The 21,209-nt window shown below is 40.5% G+C and overlaps 2 protein-coding genes across 2 annotated transcripts in view; one reads left to right on the top strand and one right to left on the bottom strand.

The window, feature by feature from the left end:
* The window catches only part of reep3 (receptor accessory protein 3), a 60,550-nt gene that overhangs the window by 652 nt on the left and 38,689 nt on the right, over positions 1–21,209 (top strand). The window lies entirely within an intron of this gene.
* LOC134297642 (uncharacterized) lies at positions 11,542–19,010 on the bottom strand. The gene is made up of 2 exons (XM_062975770.1): positions 16,743–19,010; positions 11,542–13,531 (listed from the first exon to the last, which is right to left on the bottom strand). The coding sequence occupies exons 1-2, from the start codon at positions 18,357–18,359 to the stop codon at positions 13,448–13,450; spliced, it is 1,701 nt and encodes a 566-aa protein (XP_062831840.1). The 5' UTR covers positions 18,360–19,010; the 3' UTR covers positions 11,542–13,447.

Here is a 21,209-nt window from a genome sequence, read left to right as displayed (position 1 = left end):
AGATGTGGGCGAAACGTCAGGAGAGAATGCTTCTGGAACATGGCCACACAGCCCGAAAGACATACAACAACCCCGCCCCGAGTCCCCTTGCAGAGATGGGGCAGGATAGAAAAATAAAGATGTTGTCAGTACATTATTATTATTACTGTCTTTCTTACCTTATTACATCCGGAGGGCAGCCATTTGGGAAAGAAACCCAAGACTTACCTTCTTTATATTTATTTTATTCCTATTTATTCATTTATCTTATATGCCTCTTTTTCGCCCAAAGTGGGCTCCCAAAACAAGCATTTCCTTTTGTAAGTGATGCTCTCCCTGAGATAGGAAGGTTTGGGCATAGTTTTGGCCCAGCTTACCTGTCGGTACGTATCTCCCTCTACAAACCCCCTCTGAGTTTAAGATCATCTGGGGAGGCCCTACTCTCGGTCCCACCTTCCACGCAGGCACTATTGCCAGGGACAATAGACAGGGCTTTCTCAATGGTGGCCCCTTGGCTTTGGAATTCCCTCCCCAGGGATGTTAGATCAGCCCCCTCCCTTCTGATATTCCGTACGCAACAGAAAACGTGGCCTTGTGACCAGGCCTGTAGCGAGGGGGGGGGGTTAGGGGTTCAACCCCCCCCCCCCCGAAATTTTTCAAGTTATAAAAAAAATCTCGTTTACTCATGAATTTTAACTGGTTAACCAAATCCCCATGCTAAGTCTATGAGATGCAAAACATTAAGAGTCCCTCCAGGCACTATCTCAAGCAGATATTGACAGGTTTGTAGCGGGGAGGGGTATGTGCTAGGGGTTCAACCCCCCCCCCCCCCCAAATTTTCAAAACCCCTCCCGAAATTTTTTTCTGGCTACGGCCCTGCTTGTGACCAAACCTTTGGAGATCTTGTGTGATAGACATATATGGAACGATGTGAAATGTCTTTTGAAATGGCCCCGGTTTATGCTTTTGGATTATGTGATTAATCGTGAATGTATTGTTTTAAATGTTTTAATTGTTTTAATGTATTTTACAATTTCTTTTCGTGTCAATTTGAACTGTACACAGTTTTTAAGGCATCAAATAGTTGCCTATGTGTAAAGCTGCCTTGAGTCCCCTTCAGGGTTCAGAAAGGCAGTATAAAAATGTCATAATTAAAGTTGTGAGTGGCAGACCACATGAATTTTGCAGGCTTTTCTTTGGGTTCATCTACATTATACACTTAATGCTGTTTGGCAGCACTTTAATTGCCTTGGCTCAATTCTATGGAATCATGGGAGTTATAGTTTGGTGAGGCACCAGCAGCCTTTCGGCAGAAAAATCTAAAGACCTTGTTAAACTTTTTTTTTTTAAATGTAAGGAGTGATTTGAGAAACTACAAGTCGCTTCTGCCGTGAGGAAATTGGTCATCTGCAAGGACATTGCCCAGGGGATGCCCGTATATTTTTTAATGTTTTACTAACATGTGGGAGGCTTCTCTCATGTCCTGTTAAAGTAATGATCATTGAACTGTGGCAGTTTACAGTGGTGTCAGACTGCCATCATTCTACAGTTTAGCTTCACTCTTAGGCAAGGAATACTCAGAGATGGGCATTTCTAGTTCTTTGATCTGAAATATAGCACTTGGTATTAATTGTTGATCTCCCATATGTTGTTAACTATAGGCTTTTGTTAGGTAATAGCAAGGATCTGAAACATTTTCTTATAGCAGTAAAGCAGCAGTTGTGGCTCAGTTGGGTGTGTTATCTGCTTCTGTATAAAACAAAGCATTAAGTTTGTGGTTTTTAGCTCTTCTTAGCTTAGCATAGATTGGAGCTGGTAGCTCATAGGAGATGGCTGCTTTTTTGCTGGGAGCTGACATGCAACATTCGGAAGCTGGAAACAGAAGCTGAACGCCAAGAAAGATTGCTTGTCTGCACAGCAAGTCAAAGACATCTTATTTTCAACAAAGTAGACAGAAACTGAACTATTTATGACATTTATTTCTTGTTGTAGAAGAACAAAGACTCACTGAAGAAAATATTTGTTACACTTTGGTGAGATCCACTATTCTGATTTGCTTTGCATCATTATTGAACTAAAGTGAATGAACTATTATTTTCTACTTAAAGCCACACAGACTGACTCGTGTATTTTTGAATTCAGGGCACCCTACATTAAAAGGAACTGAAATGTCTTTCATAGGATATGGGCATTCTTCCGCATACTACTATCACCAGTCTGACACCATCCAAGTACACTCATCCCTCTGTATCAATAGAATCTGAATCCAGAGATTCGACCATCCACAGCCTGGCATTTAGAAACTAACCTTGATTTTGCCATTTTATGTAAGGAACACCATTTAACTACACCATTATATCTAATGGAACTTGAATATTCATAGGCTTTGATATCCGCAGGGGTTCCTGGAACCAAACTCTGTCAGAGACTAACAAGACTGGCTCTGCTTTGTTCTGAAGATCAGGTGATATCTGGTGCCTTTTGGAGATGTTACTACTAGCACAGCTGCTGCTCTCTGCCAAAAGCCCTCTTGACGATTTTTTAGTGGTGAGCTCTGTGTGTTTATAGGCATTGCCACATACAAAGAAGATGTGGCATAGCTGGCGGTTTTTAACTTCTCAGATGAGGAGTGCTGGGCTCCAACAGCTGACTCAAATGTCTTCCGGCTGGGGAGTTTCCCCTCCCTCTGTTTGAAAGCATGTTGTGGTTAGGAGTTACTCAGGTCACTTAGCGATGACTGTGAGTTGAGGCTTAATGGCATGGATTACTCAGTGCATTATTTCAAAATTATGGAAAGCAAGGCACCTCAAAAATTTATCAATTAGAATAAAAGAAAACTACTACAAGATAGTATGGAAGTGGTATTTGACCCCAATAAAGATACATAATATGGATAAGAGTTGTTCAGAAAAATGTTGGAGGGGTTGTCAAGAAAGGGGGACATATATTCATATGTGGTGGGAATGTAAGTATGTACAGAGTTTTTGGGGAAAGGTCATAGTAGAAATAGAGAGTATCATGAAGAAAAAAATCAATATAAACCCAGCGACTATACTATTATCTATTTATAATACAGAGGAATGGAAAGAAAATGAAAATAATTTGGTAACAATGTTGCTAACGGCTGCAAGGTTATTAATAGCAAGAAATTGGAAAGGGGAGGTGGAAATTAAAATAGAAGATTGGTACAAGGAAATTTGGAAATTAGCAATAAATGATAAGTTAACATGCAATTTAAATGTCAAAAAAGGCCTAAGGAAGAAAAATGATTTTGAAAGCATATGGAAGAAATTTATTGAAGAAACATTAAGGAGAGAAGATGGGAATCAACCCCCACCAGAAGAAATGAGGTTCTGGTTGGACTATAAAGAAATGGACTCCGGTGATGGGGAGCACAACGGGTAGAACACTGGGGGAAGGAAAAGACTTAATTATATGAATTGTAAAGATTTTTCTTTTCTTTGTAACAAATTAATAGTAATGTAATAATATATATATAAAAAGAAAGCATGTTGTGGTTAGGAGTTACTCAGGTCACTTAGCGATGACTGTGAGTTGAGGCTCAATGGCATGGATTACTCAGTGCATTATTTCAAAATTTCACTGCCCTTAAAAATGTTGAAATATCAGATTTCGTGATTGGAGTTGAATAACACTTGGGAGAACCTGCTTTTCCCTACTGAGCTGTTGAATTTACTGAGTGACCTTGAGTTGGTCTGCTTCTGACCGTTACATCTCACAGGATTGTGATGAGGATAAAGCGTGGGGGCAGAGCACCACATATGCTATATTGAGCATGTTGGAGGTGAGATCGGATACAAATAGCAGTAATAAATAGTCCCCACTACCTTTGCATCTGTCATGGGCTCAGACACAAAAAAGAGTAAGCACTTTAATCCCTACACCCACTGCCATCTCCTTACGTTTCACATCTTATTTAGATTGTAAGCCTGTGGGCAGAAAACTGACTAATGATGTATAAGCCGCCTGGGGACCTTTTTGACCGAAGAATGGGGTATAAATGTGTCAAATACGTAAATAATAAATAAAATGGTTGAGGAGATAGAGCATTGGTTAAGTTATCCCCATTAAAGCTTATTGGTGTATATTTTTACATTTTTTTAAAAAATGTCAATATGGTCTTTTAAAATAAAATATATAATGTTTAATTTATACATATGTTTGCAGAGATTCATTGGGTAAATAAGTGAAGGTAAGTTCATGTTTTGGATGCTTGTTATGGTGGATCTCATTGAATCTTGGTCACTGTTTCGCCTTGCAGACACATCTATTTTTTAAGAAACATTCATTTTTCCCATTATGGCACATCTTTTATTTAACTAGAGGAAAGGAAATATAGTAGAGTCTCACATATTCAACATAAATAGGCCAGCAGAATGTTGGATAAGCGAAAATGTTGGATAATAAGGAGGGATTAAGGAAAAGCCTATTAAACATCAAATTACGTTATGATTTTATAAATTAAGTATCAAAACATCAGGTTTTACAACAAATAGGCAGAAAAAGCAGTTCGATACACAGTAATGTTATGTAATAATGACTGTATTCACGAATTTAGCACCAAAACTTTGCAATGTATTGAAAAATTGACTACAAAACACTGACTACTAAAAGGCAAACCTCATTGGATAATACAGAACATTGGATAAGCGAGACTCTACTGTACTTCTGGGAGATTGGAGTGATTTTGCCATATTGCAAAGTGTAGAAAAAAGGTATAAAGGTAGTCCCCAAGTTATGAACAAGATACGTTCTGTATGTTTGTTCTTAAGCTGAATTTGCATGTAAGTCAGAACAGGTACAATTTTAAGTGTAACTCCAGCCAAATACATAGATTAACTTTGAATAGCATGGGGATGGGTTAACACCCTTGTGGTATTTGTTTTGCTGTCTGTACTCCATGTTCAGAAGATTTCACCTCACTTTCTGTCCCTGTGACAGTTGGATTTTGAAAAATTTGGCTTGTTATGGAAACAAGGATTGGTGATAGTTTCATTTGACACCCCTTTCCCATGATAACTCTTTCAGGGGTAAATTTCTCTTCCAAGGGATAGATTTCTGTCACTTGTCTCATCCCTGTTCTTACCTATGAGACATTTGTAAGTCAGATGTTTGTAACTTAGGGACTGCCTGTACATACTAGATGATGTGTGTGTGTGTCATAGGACTAAGATGCCCGATCAAAACACTACATTTATTTCATTAATTTCAAAACTCTAAAATGGTTAAAGTACATAGCTCCCCCTTCCCCAAGTGACATACATGCTGCATCTTAAAAATGCTATCACAAGTGTGTCTGTGAAATGTATTCTTAAATAGAAAAGTGAAATGAAAAACAAAAAGGACCTTCTTTTGGTAGAGTCTGATTCATACTCTTTCAGTTTTGGTACTAAAGCATATCAACTTTTAAAGGGCAAAGACCATGAACAGGGCTATCAATTATAAGTGATACATACATATTGGGATTAGTTAGTTCTATATGTATTTCAGAAGGAACTCAGTCTTTTAAGTATTTTTGAGCATGAGTGCACCATTTACTATTTATTGACACATTGAACATTTTAAATTCTGGTTGTTTAAAAGAGCAATGTGTGATTTGATGTCACAATGGTACTATGCTTGAAGGAAATTGACTGAGATAAGCACGGCATTATGACCATTTATGTATGTGAGCAAGCAATTAAATACTTAACTGATTTCCTTAAAAGCATGTAGTACAACAGTAGGCATGTTTCAAATACTTCACATTCTGTAGTCATGAATCTGAAGTAATTGTAGAACTGTACAAGAGACAAAACAGTGGTCTTGTAATTTGAATCGGCTTCTATTAAAGGTAACAGCAGTTTCAGAAGTTTGATTGAGGGTTGGTAAGCATTAATGAAATGTTAATGAAACACCTATATAACCTGGGATACTCACACAGACAAGTTTTACACATCAGCAAGATATTGAATTACGTACATGGTCTTGAAGAAGCTTTCTACTCTTCGAAATCAGTCTTTTTAAAATGTGCAAACTGACAGGAGACCCACAAGTCCTCTTTAAGCACAGTGTCAGAAGCCAGGAGTCGATAAGCATGACCAATCACTTATCCAATGGAAGTAACTGGCCACTGGCTAACTAGCTGTGCGGCTGATGTATTTGCTTCAATATTTGCAGAATGGAAACAAAAACTAAATGAAGGATATGGGTGTATTATTTTAGAACAACATATGTCTGTTGCTATAAGGTTCAGTGGATTCATCCAAAACATTTCTAATAATTTCTGGGAGATCATGTCAATGACTTATCTGAGGTTGCTGCATGTTAGACATATGAGACTTATTATTGGGAAAAATGATAGTCCTAGGTAAAGTAGAAGTCAGTAGGAACTACAGGTGGATCAATTGAATAATGAAAGCCACAATCTTGAGGTTGCAAGACATGATCAGACAAATTAATGACTGGCACTGTTGGGAGTCGCTCACTGATAGGATTACCATAAGTGAAAACTTGATGGCAAAAAATAACAAATATTCTTTTTTGTGCATTAGCTTTCATTTCATATTCTAGTTTAAGCCATACCTTATTGTAGATTGATCATCTATGATATTTTAATAATCATAGCAATGCTTGTGGCAAGACTTTTTACATTCAAACATACTGAAGGGAGTTTTTAAAAAGATACTATATTATAACCAGGAAATTGCAGGAGGAATCACTGTAGGAAACAGGGTGAATGACAGTGGAGTTCGTTTTGGTTTTAAGTAGCTTTTGGAAAATTCAAAGCAGCTGACAACTGAATAATTTCATCATATTGCAGGATAACAAAACACAGCATAAAGGAAGCAGACAACTAATACTTGAAACCGCCACAACTTCTCTCTCCTCTAGTTAGCTTGTCTTTTACCACCCTTTTAATGAATGGATAACTCCCAGGTATATTGTGCTCTATTGGTCCTGCAAGACACCTTTGAAGTCTCCACACCCTGAAATATTCTGAATGGTTTTCTCCAAATGATCTTCCACACTCCTCATGTTTTTGGCCACAGGAAGCTCATGAGAAGTCATTTCTGTATCAGGACATCAACTTCCAAGTCTCTTTTGCTTGTCATTTGTTAAAAGCTTCTCCTGGGTTTCAAATGTCCCTGGGGTTTTGCATGCTCCTGCAAGCCTCACCTTTCCACATTTTCTTTGCAGCATGTGGGGACAAGTTCTTCAGCTCTAGCTACTCGCCCCTTAGTATTTGCTAGCAGCTTATCCCTGCCATTTCTGCCAAATTTGTGGTGTGCTTTTCTCTGTGTGAAAGCAAAGGATAGAACATATTTGTTTTGGCCGTTTGAAATAATGTTCTACTGCTGAAAGTCTCATGGAAATGCTCTCTCACTCTGTATGCTTCTCAGCTCTGCTTTTTATGGAAGGGCGTGGTTGTTGTAGTAATTGAAGCTAATAAACTTCATGCCTGATCACTTGCTATCTCGGCCCTTAAACATTACACCAGATCAAAGAGGAATCTGAAGGAGACAGATGAAAAGTTTCACACGAGGCTTATACAAACCAAAAACTATGCTGCCTGCCAAGTCCCACACATACTGCTAGCATTTCCTAATGGGTAAGACCTGTTGGTCTGGGTAGTGCATGTTGTTGGGAACCACTGCCTGAAGTTGCAGTGGAGAACTTAGTAAAATAATCAACAGGGAGTCTGTGTTATTAAATAACCAGAGGGATATTTTGATGTTTTTTAGTTTCAGCTGTGGTGTGGGTGGCCTTGGAGAACTGCAGGCAGGCTGGATTAAAAGCACGTCTATGTGTTCTGTATTTGAAATGGTGTAATGTTTAAAATAAATGTTCCTTGGCAGCAAAAGGGTATTTCCAGTACAAAAAACCACTCATGCACATCCAACTTCTAAAATCCTGTTTAAAGAAGGAATGCTTTAAGAATAGCTCTTAACATTATAATAAAAATCTTTTAATGTGTTGTCGAAGGCTTTCATGGCCGGGATCACAGGGTTGTTGTATGTCTTTCGGGCTGTGTGGCCATGTTCCAGAAGCATTCTCTCCTGACGTTTCGCCCACATCTATGGCAGGCATCCTCAGAGGTTGGCAGGCAACCTCTGAGGATGCCTGCCATAGATGTGGGCGAAACGTCAGGAGAGAATGCTTCTGGAACATGGCCACACAGCCCGAAAGACATACAACAACCCCAAAAATCTTTTAATGCTTCTATTTAATAAAGAATGAACTGCCAGCATGTTTGTACAGCATTCGTTTTGTAATGCAAAGACCTGAAACAAAGGCGTATTCAAAAAGTATATAGATTAGACATTTTATAAAAATCCAGATTATTAATTCAAGGTGTATTAATTCAAGGTGGAAGAAGAATTCCTTCCACGTGATCCTTTAAAAGCCACCCAACAATTATCGGTGTGTAAAAATAGGCCTATCTGTTATTGCCAAGTAAAACTGTCTCACTGAACCATGAAAAATCTTTGAAGTTTGGTAGGTGAATCATTATAGAGGGTGGCAGTATCTCATACGATTGACATAATTTCATGGGATGCTATGAATAGAATTCTTGGCAAGAGGTTATACCAGTAGTTGGCTAGTGAGGGATGCATGCAAATCCATAGCTGTGGCCATGAATATGTCTTGGAAGATGTGATTAATAGTGATAGGACAGTGTGGATTGGTGTGATGCGTTCCCATAGTTGTATGCAGTGTACAGTTCATTGAGTTCTATAATGCTATATTAAAGGTAAAGGTTTCCCCTGACGTTCAGTCATGTCTGACTCTGGGGGTTGGTGCTCATCTCCATTTCTAAGCCGAAGAGCCGGCGTTGTCAGTAGACACCTCCAAGGTCATGTGGCCGGCATGACTGCATGGAGCGCCGTACTATAGGGGAATTTTGCTCTACCCTGAAATACTGGAGGCTTTTTTGCTACGGCTGCTTATTAGGCACCAGCAAGCTGACAGACATTTTTTTGTCTGTGCCAAATGTTCAGATTTCTCTGATGTATCTCAAGCCGTTTTTTAAAAACTTGCTGTGCTCTGGTATATGTTGAACACAGTTATATATATTTTTTCTTATGAAGCTGTAAAAGCTTTGAGGTCTTTTTACATAGCCCTAACAATATGTACTTTCATCAGGTTATGAATGAATAAAACTATTCATTAGTTTCATGCTGTATACAAATTGCATTTGCAATCCTTAATTAAAAGAATGTAATGGATAAACTTGTGACCATCTACAGTATTGAGAGGAAAGCATTATGACTACCAGCAATGTTGAGACTGTTTTGGTTGCTCTATGGAGAGCTAGTGTAGTGCAATCATTCAAGCCTTGGGCTATGACTTTGGAGACCAGGGTTTAAATCCCTTCTTGGCCATGGAAATCCACTGGGTCATCTTGAGTCACGCGCTCTCAGCTTCAGAAGATGACAAGAGCACCCCTCCCCCCAACCAATTCCACTGCAAGGCACACAGTGGCAACAACTGGTGTCAGAGGAAATATGTACATATGTTTGTCTTTTTTGCTGCTCATCAGTCTCCTAGTGATACTGAGCTTCAGAGTATGGAAGCCCAAATTGGAGGTGCAGATTTGTGGTGTTTCCATTCCTACTGGAGTTTTATTTCAAGAAGATGATGTGTGAAAGTATTAGTGGTGCTGGGGTAGTGTTTTCAGAGGCGGTAGAGTGGTGCTCACTGCAAAGTTTCTAGTGAGGGATTATCTGCAAGGTTTGATTCCACTTTCTTGCCGCTTAGGCTGTTCAGCAGAGTCTTGCAGATATATCAACCAAACAAACAACCTTTATTTATATCCTGCCCCATCTCATCATGGGGACTTGAAGTGGCTTACAACATAAAAGCAACCATTAAATGTCATTAAAATACACAATAAATTAAATAAATACTGATAAACAGTATAAACATTCAGTCATAACCAAAACATAATAAAGACAAAACACATTTCACAACAGCAGTATATGGGATTTGTTGTCACTTAGTTACTATTGACATACAAGTCTGCTTTCTATGGTTGTCTCAAGCAGATGTGCAGAAACAGTATTTTGCTTTTCTAGATGAAATCTTGTAAAGTGAGGCTCAGTCTGGACAAAATGAAAATGCAGGATGTGGCCAACATGTCTAAATGGGGCTACATTTTCTCTGAAAGAGTTCGTGCCCAGCCCTAAACTTGAGGTTCAAGGCAGCTCACAAGATTGAAATCAGGCATATATGAAACTGTAAAAAGTCGTAATGTCAAAGCACAATACAGTAAATATAATACTGAAATACTTATGTCAAAAAGTAATTTTAAATACATTGATTAAAAATTGCAACACTGCCCTCTAAAAGCTATTTTCTAAACTTGTCAGTAGCCAAGACCTGCCTGTGTAAAAAGTTCTTTGGGTGCTGGCAAAAAGTTTACAAGGAGTCCCTCGCTCTACAGCACTCTGTAAAAGTATGCTTGTACACACCTATGTCTTTTCCACATTTTGTTGTGTAGCAACCTGGAACTTATTTATTGTGTCAGAAGCAAACTGAGGGTACAAGTTGTAAAGTATTTGAAAACACAAACTTAAAAAAACTTGGCATTATACTAAATATCCTTTAATCAGTAGCTGGTCACTTGGAGTGCCTCTGGTGTTGCTATAAGAAGGTTCTCCATTGTGCATGTGGCAGGTCTCAGACTGCATAGTAGTAGGTGGTCTGTGGTTTGCTCTTCTCCACACTCGCATGTCGTGGACTCCACTTTGTAGCCCCATTTCTTAAGGTTGGCATCTCGTGGTCCCAGAGCGCAGTCTGTTCAGCGCCTTCTAATTCGCTCAGTCTTCTGTGTGCCCAGGAAGGACTATTTCATCCAGCATCAGCCACTGATGGAGGTTCCGGGTTTTAGCCCTCCCCTTTTGGGCTCTTGCTTGCTGAGGTGTTCCTATGAGTATCTCTGTAGATTTTAGAAAACTATTTCTTGATTTAAGAATGGCCTGGAGATGTCAGTGCCTTGGTCCTTTCATTGCTGGCTGCTACTTCCCAGTGGATGTCCGGTGGTGCAATGCCGACTAAACAATATAATTTCTTCAGTGGTGTGGGGCGTAGACATCCTGTGATAATGCGGCATGTCTCATTAACCTGGAACTGAAGTTGACTTAATTAAGGTGGTTACCATTTGATGTACACAAGATATTCAACATTGTGAAGGTACAAAATATTTGTATTGATGTACAAAAGTTAACACATCCTCACCAGGCATGTGTATAAAAGTTGTAAGATCAAATCAGATACTTCCACCTTACTATTTCAAAGCCCAGAGAAGCATTGTCTGTGAGAATATGTTATTTTGGATGATTGATATCTTAAAAGTACAGATTTCTGTATTTGTGTTTTGCTGTAAAATCTCTGTATCTGTGTTATGCAGTAAAAAGTGACACTTCATAGAAAGATTTCTGCTTGATCTGTGTAAGAAAATTTTCACTTTTGAAAATGAGGTATTTTACATAGAATCTTGGTCAACTACATACTTTTAGATACACAGCAAAATGCTTTGCTATGTCACCCTATCTTTAAACATCATATATACATAATCTTTGAGGCTCTTTGTTCATAAATGCTGCCTTTGATTCACTCTGTTGACATATATAATAACAGATTTGCTGTTCATTTGCTTTACCGGGTCACTGCATTATAGGGTTATAAGCAACCAGTTGAAGAGATAGGGAAACAAAACTTCTCATTCTCAGGTTAAGTTAGTAATCTTTTTAATGTACTTTACTACAGGTGTAGAGAAACAGAAGAATGCTTCAATATTTCATAAATGTTTCAGTTAATGTCAGGTGAATTCAGTTTCTTCAGTATCAAGGCTATTAAGTGTGGACCTTTTGTACCCATCTTATTTTAATGTGTTGCATTTCTGATGCAGCCTATAATTGTAATAATAATAATAATATCATCATCATCATCCGAAAATACATCACACAGTCCTAGACACTTGGGAAGTGTTCGACTTGTGATTTTGTGATATGAAATCCAGCATATCTATCTCGTTTGCTGTGTCATACTATGTTGTTGTGTCAATAAATAATAATAGTAATAATAACAACAACAACAACTTCATTCTTATACCCTGCCACCATCTCCCGGAAGGGACTCAGGGAGGCTTACATAAGGGACAAAGTGCCCATAGACACAAATACAAAACAATACATCAAAGCAAAAACATTATTAAAATAACACATAGTTAAATATAACAATCAAAATAAAAGTACAATTCAATAAAATGTAAGAATATAAAACAGAGTTAAATTCAATCAAAACAATACTCAATGAAACCAATTACCATAGTACAATGGGTGTGACCAGGCTATAACAGGGCCGGGCATGGGGCAATGCAAGCAGCATATCATAGGGCTGGATATTGGATGAAGTGCAGAGTGACAGAATATTATTGTGTCTCTGCACTTCATCCTTACCAAAGGCAACCCTTATTTTTCTGAATGCTGCCTGGGATAACTAAAATAAAGTATTAAAGTATAAACCATAATTGGGATGTGTACCCTTTTTGACCCTGAAGGTCTACTGTGTTGTGAGGATCCACAAATACAAGAAATGCAACACATATGTAGACTGCATCCATTTGAATACTTTCTCACCAAACATGATTGTTCAGATGTAACTTACAGGCATACAATGCTCTTATTACAGTTAAACTTTAATCTTCTCTTTGGATCTTTAAAGTATTTAAAGATCAACATTCTTAATGTTTGAATGCCATTAAATTGTTCATATTCCTGATCACTAATGAGAGATGAGTACTGATTTCTCTGATGGGCTCAGAAGAAAGCACCACATATTCCCAAGACACCAGTCTGTGTCATGGCAGCACTTTTATTTTCCTGACAGCTCACCTTATCTCTAAAGTGAAAAAGGTGGGCCTGGATTTGGTTGTTCACTCTTGAGTGAGATGTTAATGTCTAAGAAAAAGTATTTATGTATAACTTGACCTCATGTATTTGTCAAGGGCAGGTTTAAGGGCCAAATTATTAACTATGATAGGGCTTGTGGATTTGTTGAGACCACCTCAGGAACTCAGCCTTCACTGATATCATTTTCCCACCCAGACACCCAAAAGGGCCAGAAGAGAGTGTCCTGCTCACTTCAAAGGATCAGTCTGAACGCAGATCAGAGATGGCTGCTCTCAAATCCAATCTTTATTGAAGAACACATGACTTTGGAAAAGTCAGGAATGACCCAATGTTTACATACAACTACTTTTATAACTTTTGATGCTACGTAACACCACACGTAAATATCATCATCAAGTCCCACCCCCAATATCACATTACTACCATTTTCACACACTAGACCAATTATAATTGTTTATACTTTCGGCCCCAAGTTCCCAGGCATATTCTATCTTCTTCTGCCAGGTGCTCCTGGGATTGTTTATGTTATGACTCCCAGTTACAGGGCTGAATTACCAAAGCCCTGTAACTGGGTTCCATGACATGGTGCCCTCCTTTTCTTCGTCCTCCTCTTCGGTTCTTCTTTCATCACAAGCCTGAAACAAAACAATAATTCTATGTGTCCATTTTGTCCAAAGTACCCATATATTTTTTCAGTAAGCTACGATGGAATACAGGGTGTATTTTCCCTAAACTTTTTGGCAATGCCAACTGGAAAGTCACCTCGTTGATAACACCCTGTATTCTAAATGGTCCAATATATTTAGGGCCCAATTTTTTCGAAGGTAGCCCCAGTTTGATGTTTTGGGTACTTAGCCACACTAAATCTCCTTTCTCCAATTTATCACCTTCCACCCTCTTTCTGTCTGCGAATACTTTATACTTTTTATGTGCTTCTTTTAAGGATGCAGTCACTTGACTCCAGCATTCCATCATTTGCGCTTTCCATTTCCCTGCCTCTGTTCCCTCATTCTCTGTCCATCTCGGCAGCTGGGGCAGAGGCTGTATTTCATACCCGTAAACTACTTCAAAGGGGGTTTTATTTGTTGCTGAATGTATAGTCGAATTAAAAGCTAGTTCTGCAAAAGCCAACCACCGAGACCAGTCATTTTGTCTCATGTTAGAGTACATTCGAAGGAACTGCCCAAGTGTCTGCTGAGTACGTTCTACCGCCCCATTTGTCATGGGGTGAAAAGCAGAACTTAAACTCCTTTCTGCTCCTAGCATTTCCAGGAATTTTTCCCAAAATTTTGCTGTGAATTGTACTCCTCTGTCACTGACCACTCTACTGGGACATCCATGCAGTTTGTAAATGTGGTTTATGTACAATTCAGCTAGTTTCTCGGCTGATGGTAGTTTCGTCAGTGCTATAAAGTGGGCCTGTTTAGAAAACAGGTCCAATACTGTCCAAATATAACGATGTCCTTTGCTAACCGGTAGTTCCCCCACAAAGTCCATAGCTACACATTCCCAAGGTCTGGTAGGTTCTGCTACTGTTTGTAATAATCCCATTGGCTTCCCTCCTCTCGATTTATTTCTGGCACAATCATCACATTGAACAACATAATTTTTTATGTCCTTCCTCATCCCTGGCCACCAGCAATGTTTTGCTATTGCTTTTGTTGTTTTTGTAATTCCTGTATGACCAGCGCTCTGGTTGTTGTGAAAACGATGCAAAATCTTGATCCTTAATGTTGCTGGGATATACAGTTTCTTGTTCACAAACCAAAATCCCCCCTTCTGCTCCCCCTGTTCTGCATTGGATGCGATCCACTGGTCTCCTTCATAAGACTGTTTCAGCTCGTTTCCCCAATTATCTTTTCCGTCGAGTTCAACCATAGCAGTGTTCTCCTTTTGGGTTTGTGCTCTTGTTCTGACAGCTAAACCCCATTGTTTGTCAGAGAATACTGTTCCCTCTTTTGCTGTGGGTATTCCTTCGTGTTGAGGCATGCGTGAAAGAGCATCTGCCAAGACATTCTGCTTCCCCTGAAAAAACTTTAATTGGAAATCGAACCTGCTGAAGTATTGTGCCCATCTAATCTGTTTGGGGGACAATTTTCGAGGGGACTTTAAATACTGGAGGTTCTTATGGTCAGACCAAATTTCAAATGGGATTCCGCTTCCTTCGAGAAAGTGTCGCCAGCATTCTAAGGCTTTTAATATGGCTAGTGCCTCTTTTTCCCATATCGGCCAACATTTTTCAGTTTCGCTGAACTTCCGGGACAAATATCCACAGGGTTTTAAGTTCCCATTTTGATCCTTTTGCAATAGTACTGCCCCATACGCACAGTCTGAGGCATCGCAATGGATTATGAAAGGGCTCCTGATATCGGGGTGTTTTAGAATGGGTCCTTCTGTGAAGCATTCTTTTAGGGTTTCAAATGCCTTTTGGCATTCTGGCGTCCAACTTAGTTTGGCGCCAGGAGCTTTTACTTTTGCTGTCTCTCCTTTCCCTTTTGTTTTTAAAAGTTCAGTAAGGGGTGCAGTTATTTGCGCGAAGCCTTTTATGAAGGATCTATAAAAATTTGCAAACCCCAGAAACGATTGCAATTGCCTCCTTGTTTGAGGCACTCCCCATTCTTTTACATCTGATACTTTAGCTGGATCCATAGCTAACCCTTCTGGAGATATCCGATACCCCAGAAAGTCAATTTGAGTTTTATTAAATTCACATTTGGACAGTTTTGCGTACAGCTTTGCTTCTCTTAGTCTCTGCAAAACTTCCCGGACCAATTTCACGTGCTTTTCCTTATCTTCAGTCACAATCAAGATATCATCAAGAAATATGAATACCCCTCTGTACAACAATGGGTGCAGTATTTCATTTATAAGCTGCATAAAGCACCCGCCTCCATTTTTTAAACCGAAAGGTAAAATTTTATATTCAAAATGGCCGAATGCGCAGGAAAATGCAGTTTTCCAAGTATCTTCCGGTTTGATCCTTAATTTATGATATGCTTCAATTAAATCAAGTTTAGTAAATATGCTCCCTTTTTTCAATACGGTAATTAAATCCTTTACTAAGGGCATAGGGTATTTATTGTCCTTAGTAATTGCATTTAAATTTCGATAATCAATGCACAATCTTAAGGAGTTGTCTTTCTTTCTCCTGAATAACACTGGGGCCCCGAGAGGAGAATTGGATGGCTTAATGAAGCCCCGCGCCAGGTTTTTATCAATGTATTTCCTCAATTCCTCCTTCTCCTGCACAGACATGGGATACACTTTTGGTTTTGGTAAGTTTGCTCCGGGGGTTATTTCAATTTCTACTTCTATATTCCTTTTGGGAGGTAATTTACTTGCCTCTTTCTGATTGAACACATCCACAAAGTCTCTGTATTCAGGTGGCAATAGCAGTGGGTCTATTTCACCTTCTTCATCTCCCTCGTCCTCCTCTTCTGCAATCTTGCTTATCTCCCATTGCGTCTGCTGTTCTTTAAATGCTAGGCTCTTTCCTCTCCAATCTACTTCGGGATTTGCCTGTTCGAGCCATGGTATCCCTAATATTACGTGGTATGTGGCAATAGGGGCTATCACAAAGGATATTCTTCCTTCCCATTTGCCTATTTTACATGGGACCTCCCGTATTTCCTTTGTAGATACTTCCCCAGTAGCCACTGATCCGTCTAGCTGCGAAAACGCAATTGGGGAGTCAAGCGCCATCTGCTGGCATTTCAACGCTCCTGCTAACTCTGGAGTTATAATATTCCTGGAACAACCACAATCCACAAATGCCTTGCAGGTGGCCCGATTCTCTAGCCCCGATAGGCAGATTGGCACTACTATCATGCGTTTGTCCCGACTCACCAATTTTTCTGGAGATTCTGGGGCTTGCACCTCCTCCTCCGCACGCCTCCCGGTTGCTGGCTTGGGCTTTGAGGGTTTTGGCGGCTCCCCCTTCCGTGCCCAGCATTCTGCTGCTCGATGGCCCGTCTTCCCACATACAAAGCATCCCGGTTTAGGTTTGTTGTCGTCTCCTCTGGAGGGAATCCCCGGCCTCCCTCCGGGTCTTTCCTGCTTCCTCGTTTCTCCTCGACCTCTCGCCACCGGTCTTTGCTGGCCGCCGCTGCTCCTGAAGCGCTTTACTTGGGCCAGGGTGGATTCAACACGCCCCGCTAGTTGAATCCATCCCTGGAGCGTTTCGGGGTCATCTCTGTGCGCTGCCCAGCTGAAAATCTCGGGGCGTAGTCCCTCTTTAAATAATTCCACTTTGGTCACTTCAGACCACTCTGGTACCCTTTCCGCGAGGTGGAGGAATTCTTCTGCGTACTCGGGCACCGTTTTGTCCCTCTGCTTTATTCCTCTAAGCTGGTCTCGAGCTCTCAATTGCTCTAGCCGGTCTCTGAACCGGTTTTCCAGTGCGGCGAGGAAGCGGGGCACTGACCTCAGGCATGGGTCCTGTCTGGCATGTAGTTGCACATACCAGCTGGCCGCTCCTCTCTTTAGTGTGTTGCCGATGGCCCGAACCCTGCTTGCTTCGGAGGGGAATGTGTGTGCATTGTCTTCCATGTATCCCCTGATGCTAATTAGAAAAAAGTTCAGTTCGGCTGATTCCCCTCCGTATTCTAGCTTGAGATCTTCCCTTCTTGGCATCCATTCAGCGGCCCGTTGATGCTGTCTGGGAGGCATGGGGAAGGGTTGCATCGGGTTTCCTTGGATCACGCCGCGCCCCACTCCGGTGGTCATTCTGCGCGGCTCCCGAAATCCTGCCGCCGCTGTCGGCCCTTCCCCCCATCCGCATACTGGCCTCGCTGTAGCCCCCGCATCTTGCCTTTCCTCGTCGTACGGCACATCCTCCTCCTCTTCCTGGATCTCCTGCTCCTCTCCGCCTTCGTCAGCTAATCCACTGGACCCGATCCCTGGCCCCAGTGGTCTTTCTACTCCGACGCCCATTCGGGGGGTTGGGAGCTCTGTTGGGGTTGGCGGCCTCAGAGTTCCCAGAGCTTGCTGGCGCTCCACTTCGCGCGCCATTCTGTCCCGGAACTCCAGCTCTTGCCAATATTCCTCGTCTCCCTCGTCCCTTGCCGCCGCGGGACTCTGCGTTGAAGCTCGCTGTCCCCTCTGGCTCCAATCGCCTCCTTTGCTTGGCTCTCTCTCGGCGCCATATCGGATGTGCTCTTTTTGGAGATTCTCTTCCAATATTGGCACTATTCTCCCCACGGTATCCGACAGCCTGGATAAATGAGTTTCCAGGATGGATAACCGCTGGGCCACGGTCTCCGGCATGCTTCCTCCAGATCCCCAACTGGTTTCTGCCGCCGCCGGAACGCCTCTTCCCCCTCTGGGAATCCTCTGGGTCACGCCGTCCGGCTTGGGGTACCCCGTAGAGGAAGCTATGGCTTGCAATGTCTCTTCTGCCAACGGCAGAGCTCCCAGCGGAGGCCCCTTTGCTCCGTCATGGCTTTGATCTCCTTCCCTGCTCATTATCACTTCACTGCAAATTTGCAGGAGGGTGAGAACTGGATTCCTGACTTAATTGTCCTGCTCACTTCAAAGGATCAGTCTGAACGCAGATCAGAGATGGCTGCTCTCAAATCCAATCTTTATTGAAGAACACATGACTTTGGAAAAGTCAGGAATGACCCAATGTTTACATACAACTACTTTTATAACTTTTGATGCTACGTAACACCACACGTAAATATCATCATCAAGTCCCACCCCCAATATCACATTACTACCATTTTCACACACTAGACCAATTATAATTGTTTATACTTTCGGCCCCAAGTTCCCAGGCATATTCTATCTTCTTCTGCCAGGTGCTCCTGGGATTGTTTATGTTATGACTCCCAGTTACAGGGCTGAATTACCAAAGCCCTGTAACTGGGTTCCATGACAGAGAGAGTAGAGAGGGGTTGGTGCTTCTCCCATATCTCTTAGGACACACTAAGCTCTTGCTTTTTTTCACTCAAAGAAATTCCTTTTTTGAAAGAGTTAAAGTACAATGTGCACATTGTTCTGTGGATAAGTTTACCCAGGTTTTGGAGGTTGGTTTTTTGACTAATTGTTTTAGACTCATACATGAATTTTCAGGATTGTCCATGGAGTCAGTCTTTTCTGTGTGTAGTAAAGTTAGAAAGACCATACTTACGCTTCTTCCTGTGTACAATGGGATTATCGGTTTGGCAAACTGGAGAGAATATAAAATATTTTGACTGAGTTTATGATGATGTTTGTATTCTGAAATTTGTGGTACTGTATTGCTAGTCAGAGAGATGAAGGGTGTAATTTAACTTGGGTCCAAACTCGTGTGTATTGTGTACTTAAACTCAGTTATGTCTTTATGATGTCTGATGTTTTTCAGTTGTAAAAGTACCGGGCCATATGTCTTTTGTCTATGGATCCTTGATTACTGAATGAAAACGATATCATGAAGAATATTTTAATAGTGAGGGAAATGGAGGGACTCTGGTTCAAAATTTAATGTTAAAATAATCTCTTTGAGAATAGCATATGTAATAAAAAATTTACTCCATATTTCTGACATAGTTTTATCAGTTTCATGTATGTTACTGGGCACAGGCTACTAAGAAAAACAGTATTAAGGTACTGCTTGCTGATTTGGGAAACCCAGTATACCAAAGAATAAATTTTCTGTGTGCTAAAAGACATTGAGCGGTATCATGTTGGCTCAGAGGTTGTTTATAATTGCACTTTGTTGAAGCCACTTGATAATGGCCTTAACTTTTTATCCATACTGTTTCATCAAGAGTGCCAGGCAGGGAATGTTGCATGTGGCTACATTTTTCTGCTCTCAGAGAACAAAGATGCTGTTTCAAAGAAACCTTTGTATAAAGGATGGAAATAAAAACAAGGAACACAGCTCCAAGCTGAAGAAGCTTACATCTCTTATGTTGCAGGGGGGGAATGATGTACAGTTTCAGTTGCCCTGATCTGAAATGCTCAGGATCAGAAATGTTTCAGATATTCGGTTATTTTAAATATTAGAACAACTGAAATGGCAGAAATCCTTGCCTTGCCCCGGTTTCAAAAACCTTGCTGTTTGTTAATTTACCACTTTTGTTGTGAATGAAATGCAAGGTTGGGAAATTACTGAAGATATAAGAGGCCTGATATTCGGGGGAGGGGGGGGAATACAGTACAGCACTGTACAGGAGAACTCCCGCTAGCTGAATAAGGGATAAGCAAACTATTGTAATTTCTACAGAAAATGAAAAATGTTATTCTAGTAACAGAGTTAGGAAAATATTCATCACTTTCTCAGAACCTAAATTAAACCTGTAAAATCATAGCATTCTTGATATTGTTGTTAGTAAGAAGTTTTTGATAATGACATTAGACATGAGAATTTTGTTTCAGTTTTTTGTCAAAATGAACCAATATTCAGAGGTGATGGAAAGCAAAACCTGAAAAATCAGTACTATCTCAACATAAACTTCTGTATGCTTTTCTTCTAAATTACCTGGGAAGGCATTGGAAAGTATGTTACTTGAAATGCAGCCCTTTTAAAATTCTTCTTTCCTATACTTGGGGTTCTTTCTTCACTGTCTCAGCAGTGCTGGTGAATTCATGTATGCACATTTGAGTTCATAGAATAATAGAGTTGGAAGAGACCATATGAACCATGTAGTCCAACCCCCTGCCATTCAGGAAAAGCATAATCAAAGTATCCCTGACAGATGGAAATCCAGCTTCAGTTAATGCCTTAGAGTTGTCTTCAAAGTGTGGTTTATGAGGTATCTTCAAATTCTACTTCAGTCTTCCTGTGTGGTTTCTAAGGCATTTGCCAGATATTTTGGGCGACTATAACCATCCTCCCTAGCCTGTTTGGTGGGGATGAGAATTATTGTGGTTCAGGATATGTGGGTAGTGAAAGTTTGGGGAACGCTGGTCTACACACATCACCACAGTGAAATTGGAAACTTAGTGGTACCTGTAAAGAAGGTTGTTTTGGCTGTAGAGATTGTGGCAAGAGGCTGGTGGCCAATGACAGTTTGTCGAAGAGTTATTATCTCTTCCATTGTGACTTAAAGAGAAGAAAAGAAAAGAAATTGAATTGAGGGGAAAGAGGAGGTGTACAGTGTGTATTCATTCTTTTGGTATATAAGTCCACTTTATCGGTGACCAGGAACTGCTTTAGTTTATAATGAAAGCAAAAATAGACATACTTGAGTTACAGAGAGTGCCAGTAGATAGCATGAATATAAAATGTTTTCAAATATGCCCATGGTTGTAGGGGCTGCTATGCTTTCATGCTCTCTAAATAGTTGGTGTTCTGCGCGTGTTACTACCCGGGATCTATTTTATCCA

This window comes from Anolis carolinensis, chromosome 3 (assembly GCF_035594765.1).
Source record: "Anolis carolinensis isolate JA03-04 chromosome 3, rAnoCar3.1.pri, whole genome shotgun sequence".
Lineage (NCBI taxonomy): Eukaryota > Metazoa > Chordata > Lepidosauria > Squamata > Dactyloidae > Anolis > Anolis carolinensis.
This window is presented reverse-complemented; position numbering and strand designations above follow the sequence as displayed.

Coding starts and splice junctions, on each gene's coding strand:
- LOC134297642 (XM_062975770.1), bottom strand. CDS start 18,359: ATGAGCAGGGAAGGAGATCAAAGCCATGACGGAGCAAAGGGGCCTCCG. Junction 13,532..16,742: donor CAGAATCTCCAGAAAAATTG/GTGAGTCGGGAC, acceptor GTTTTGTTTCAG/GCTTGTGATGAAAGAAGAAC.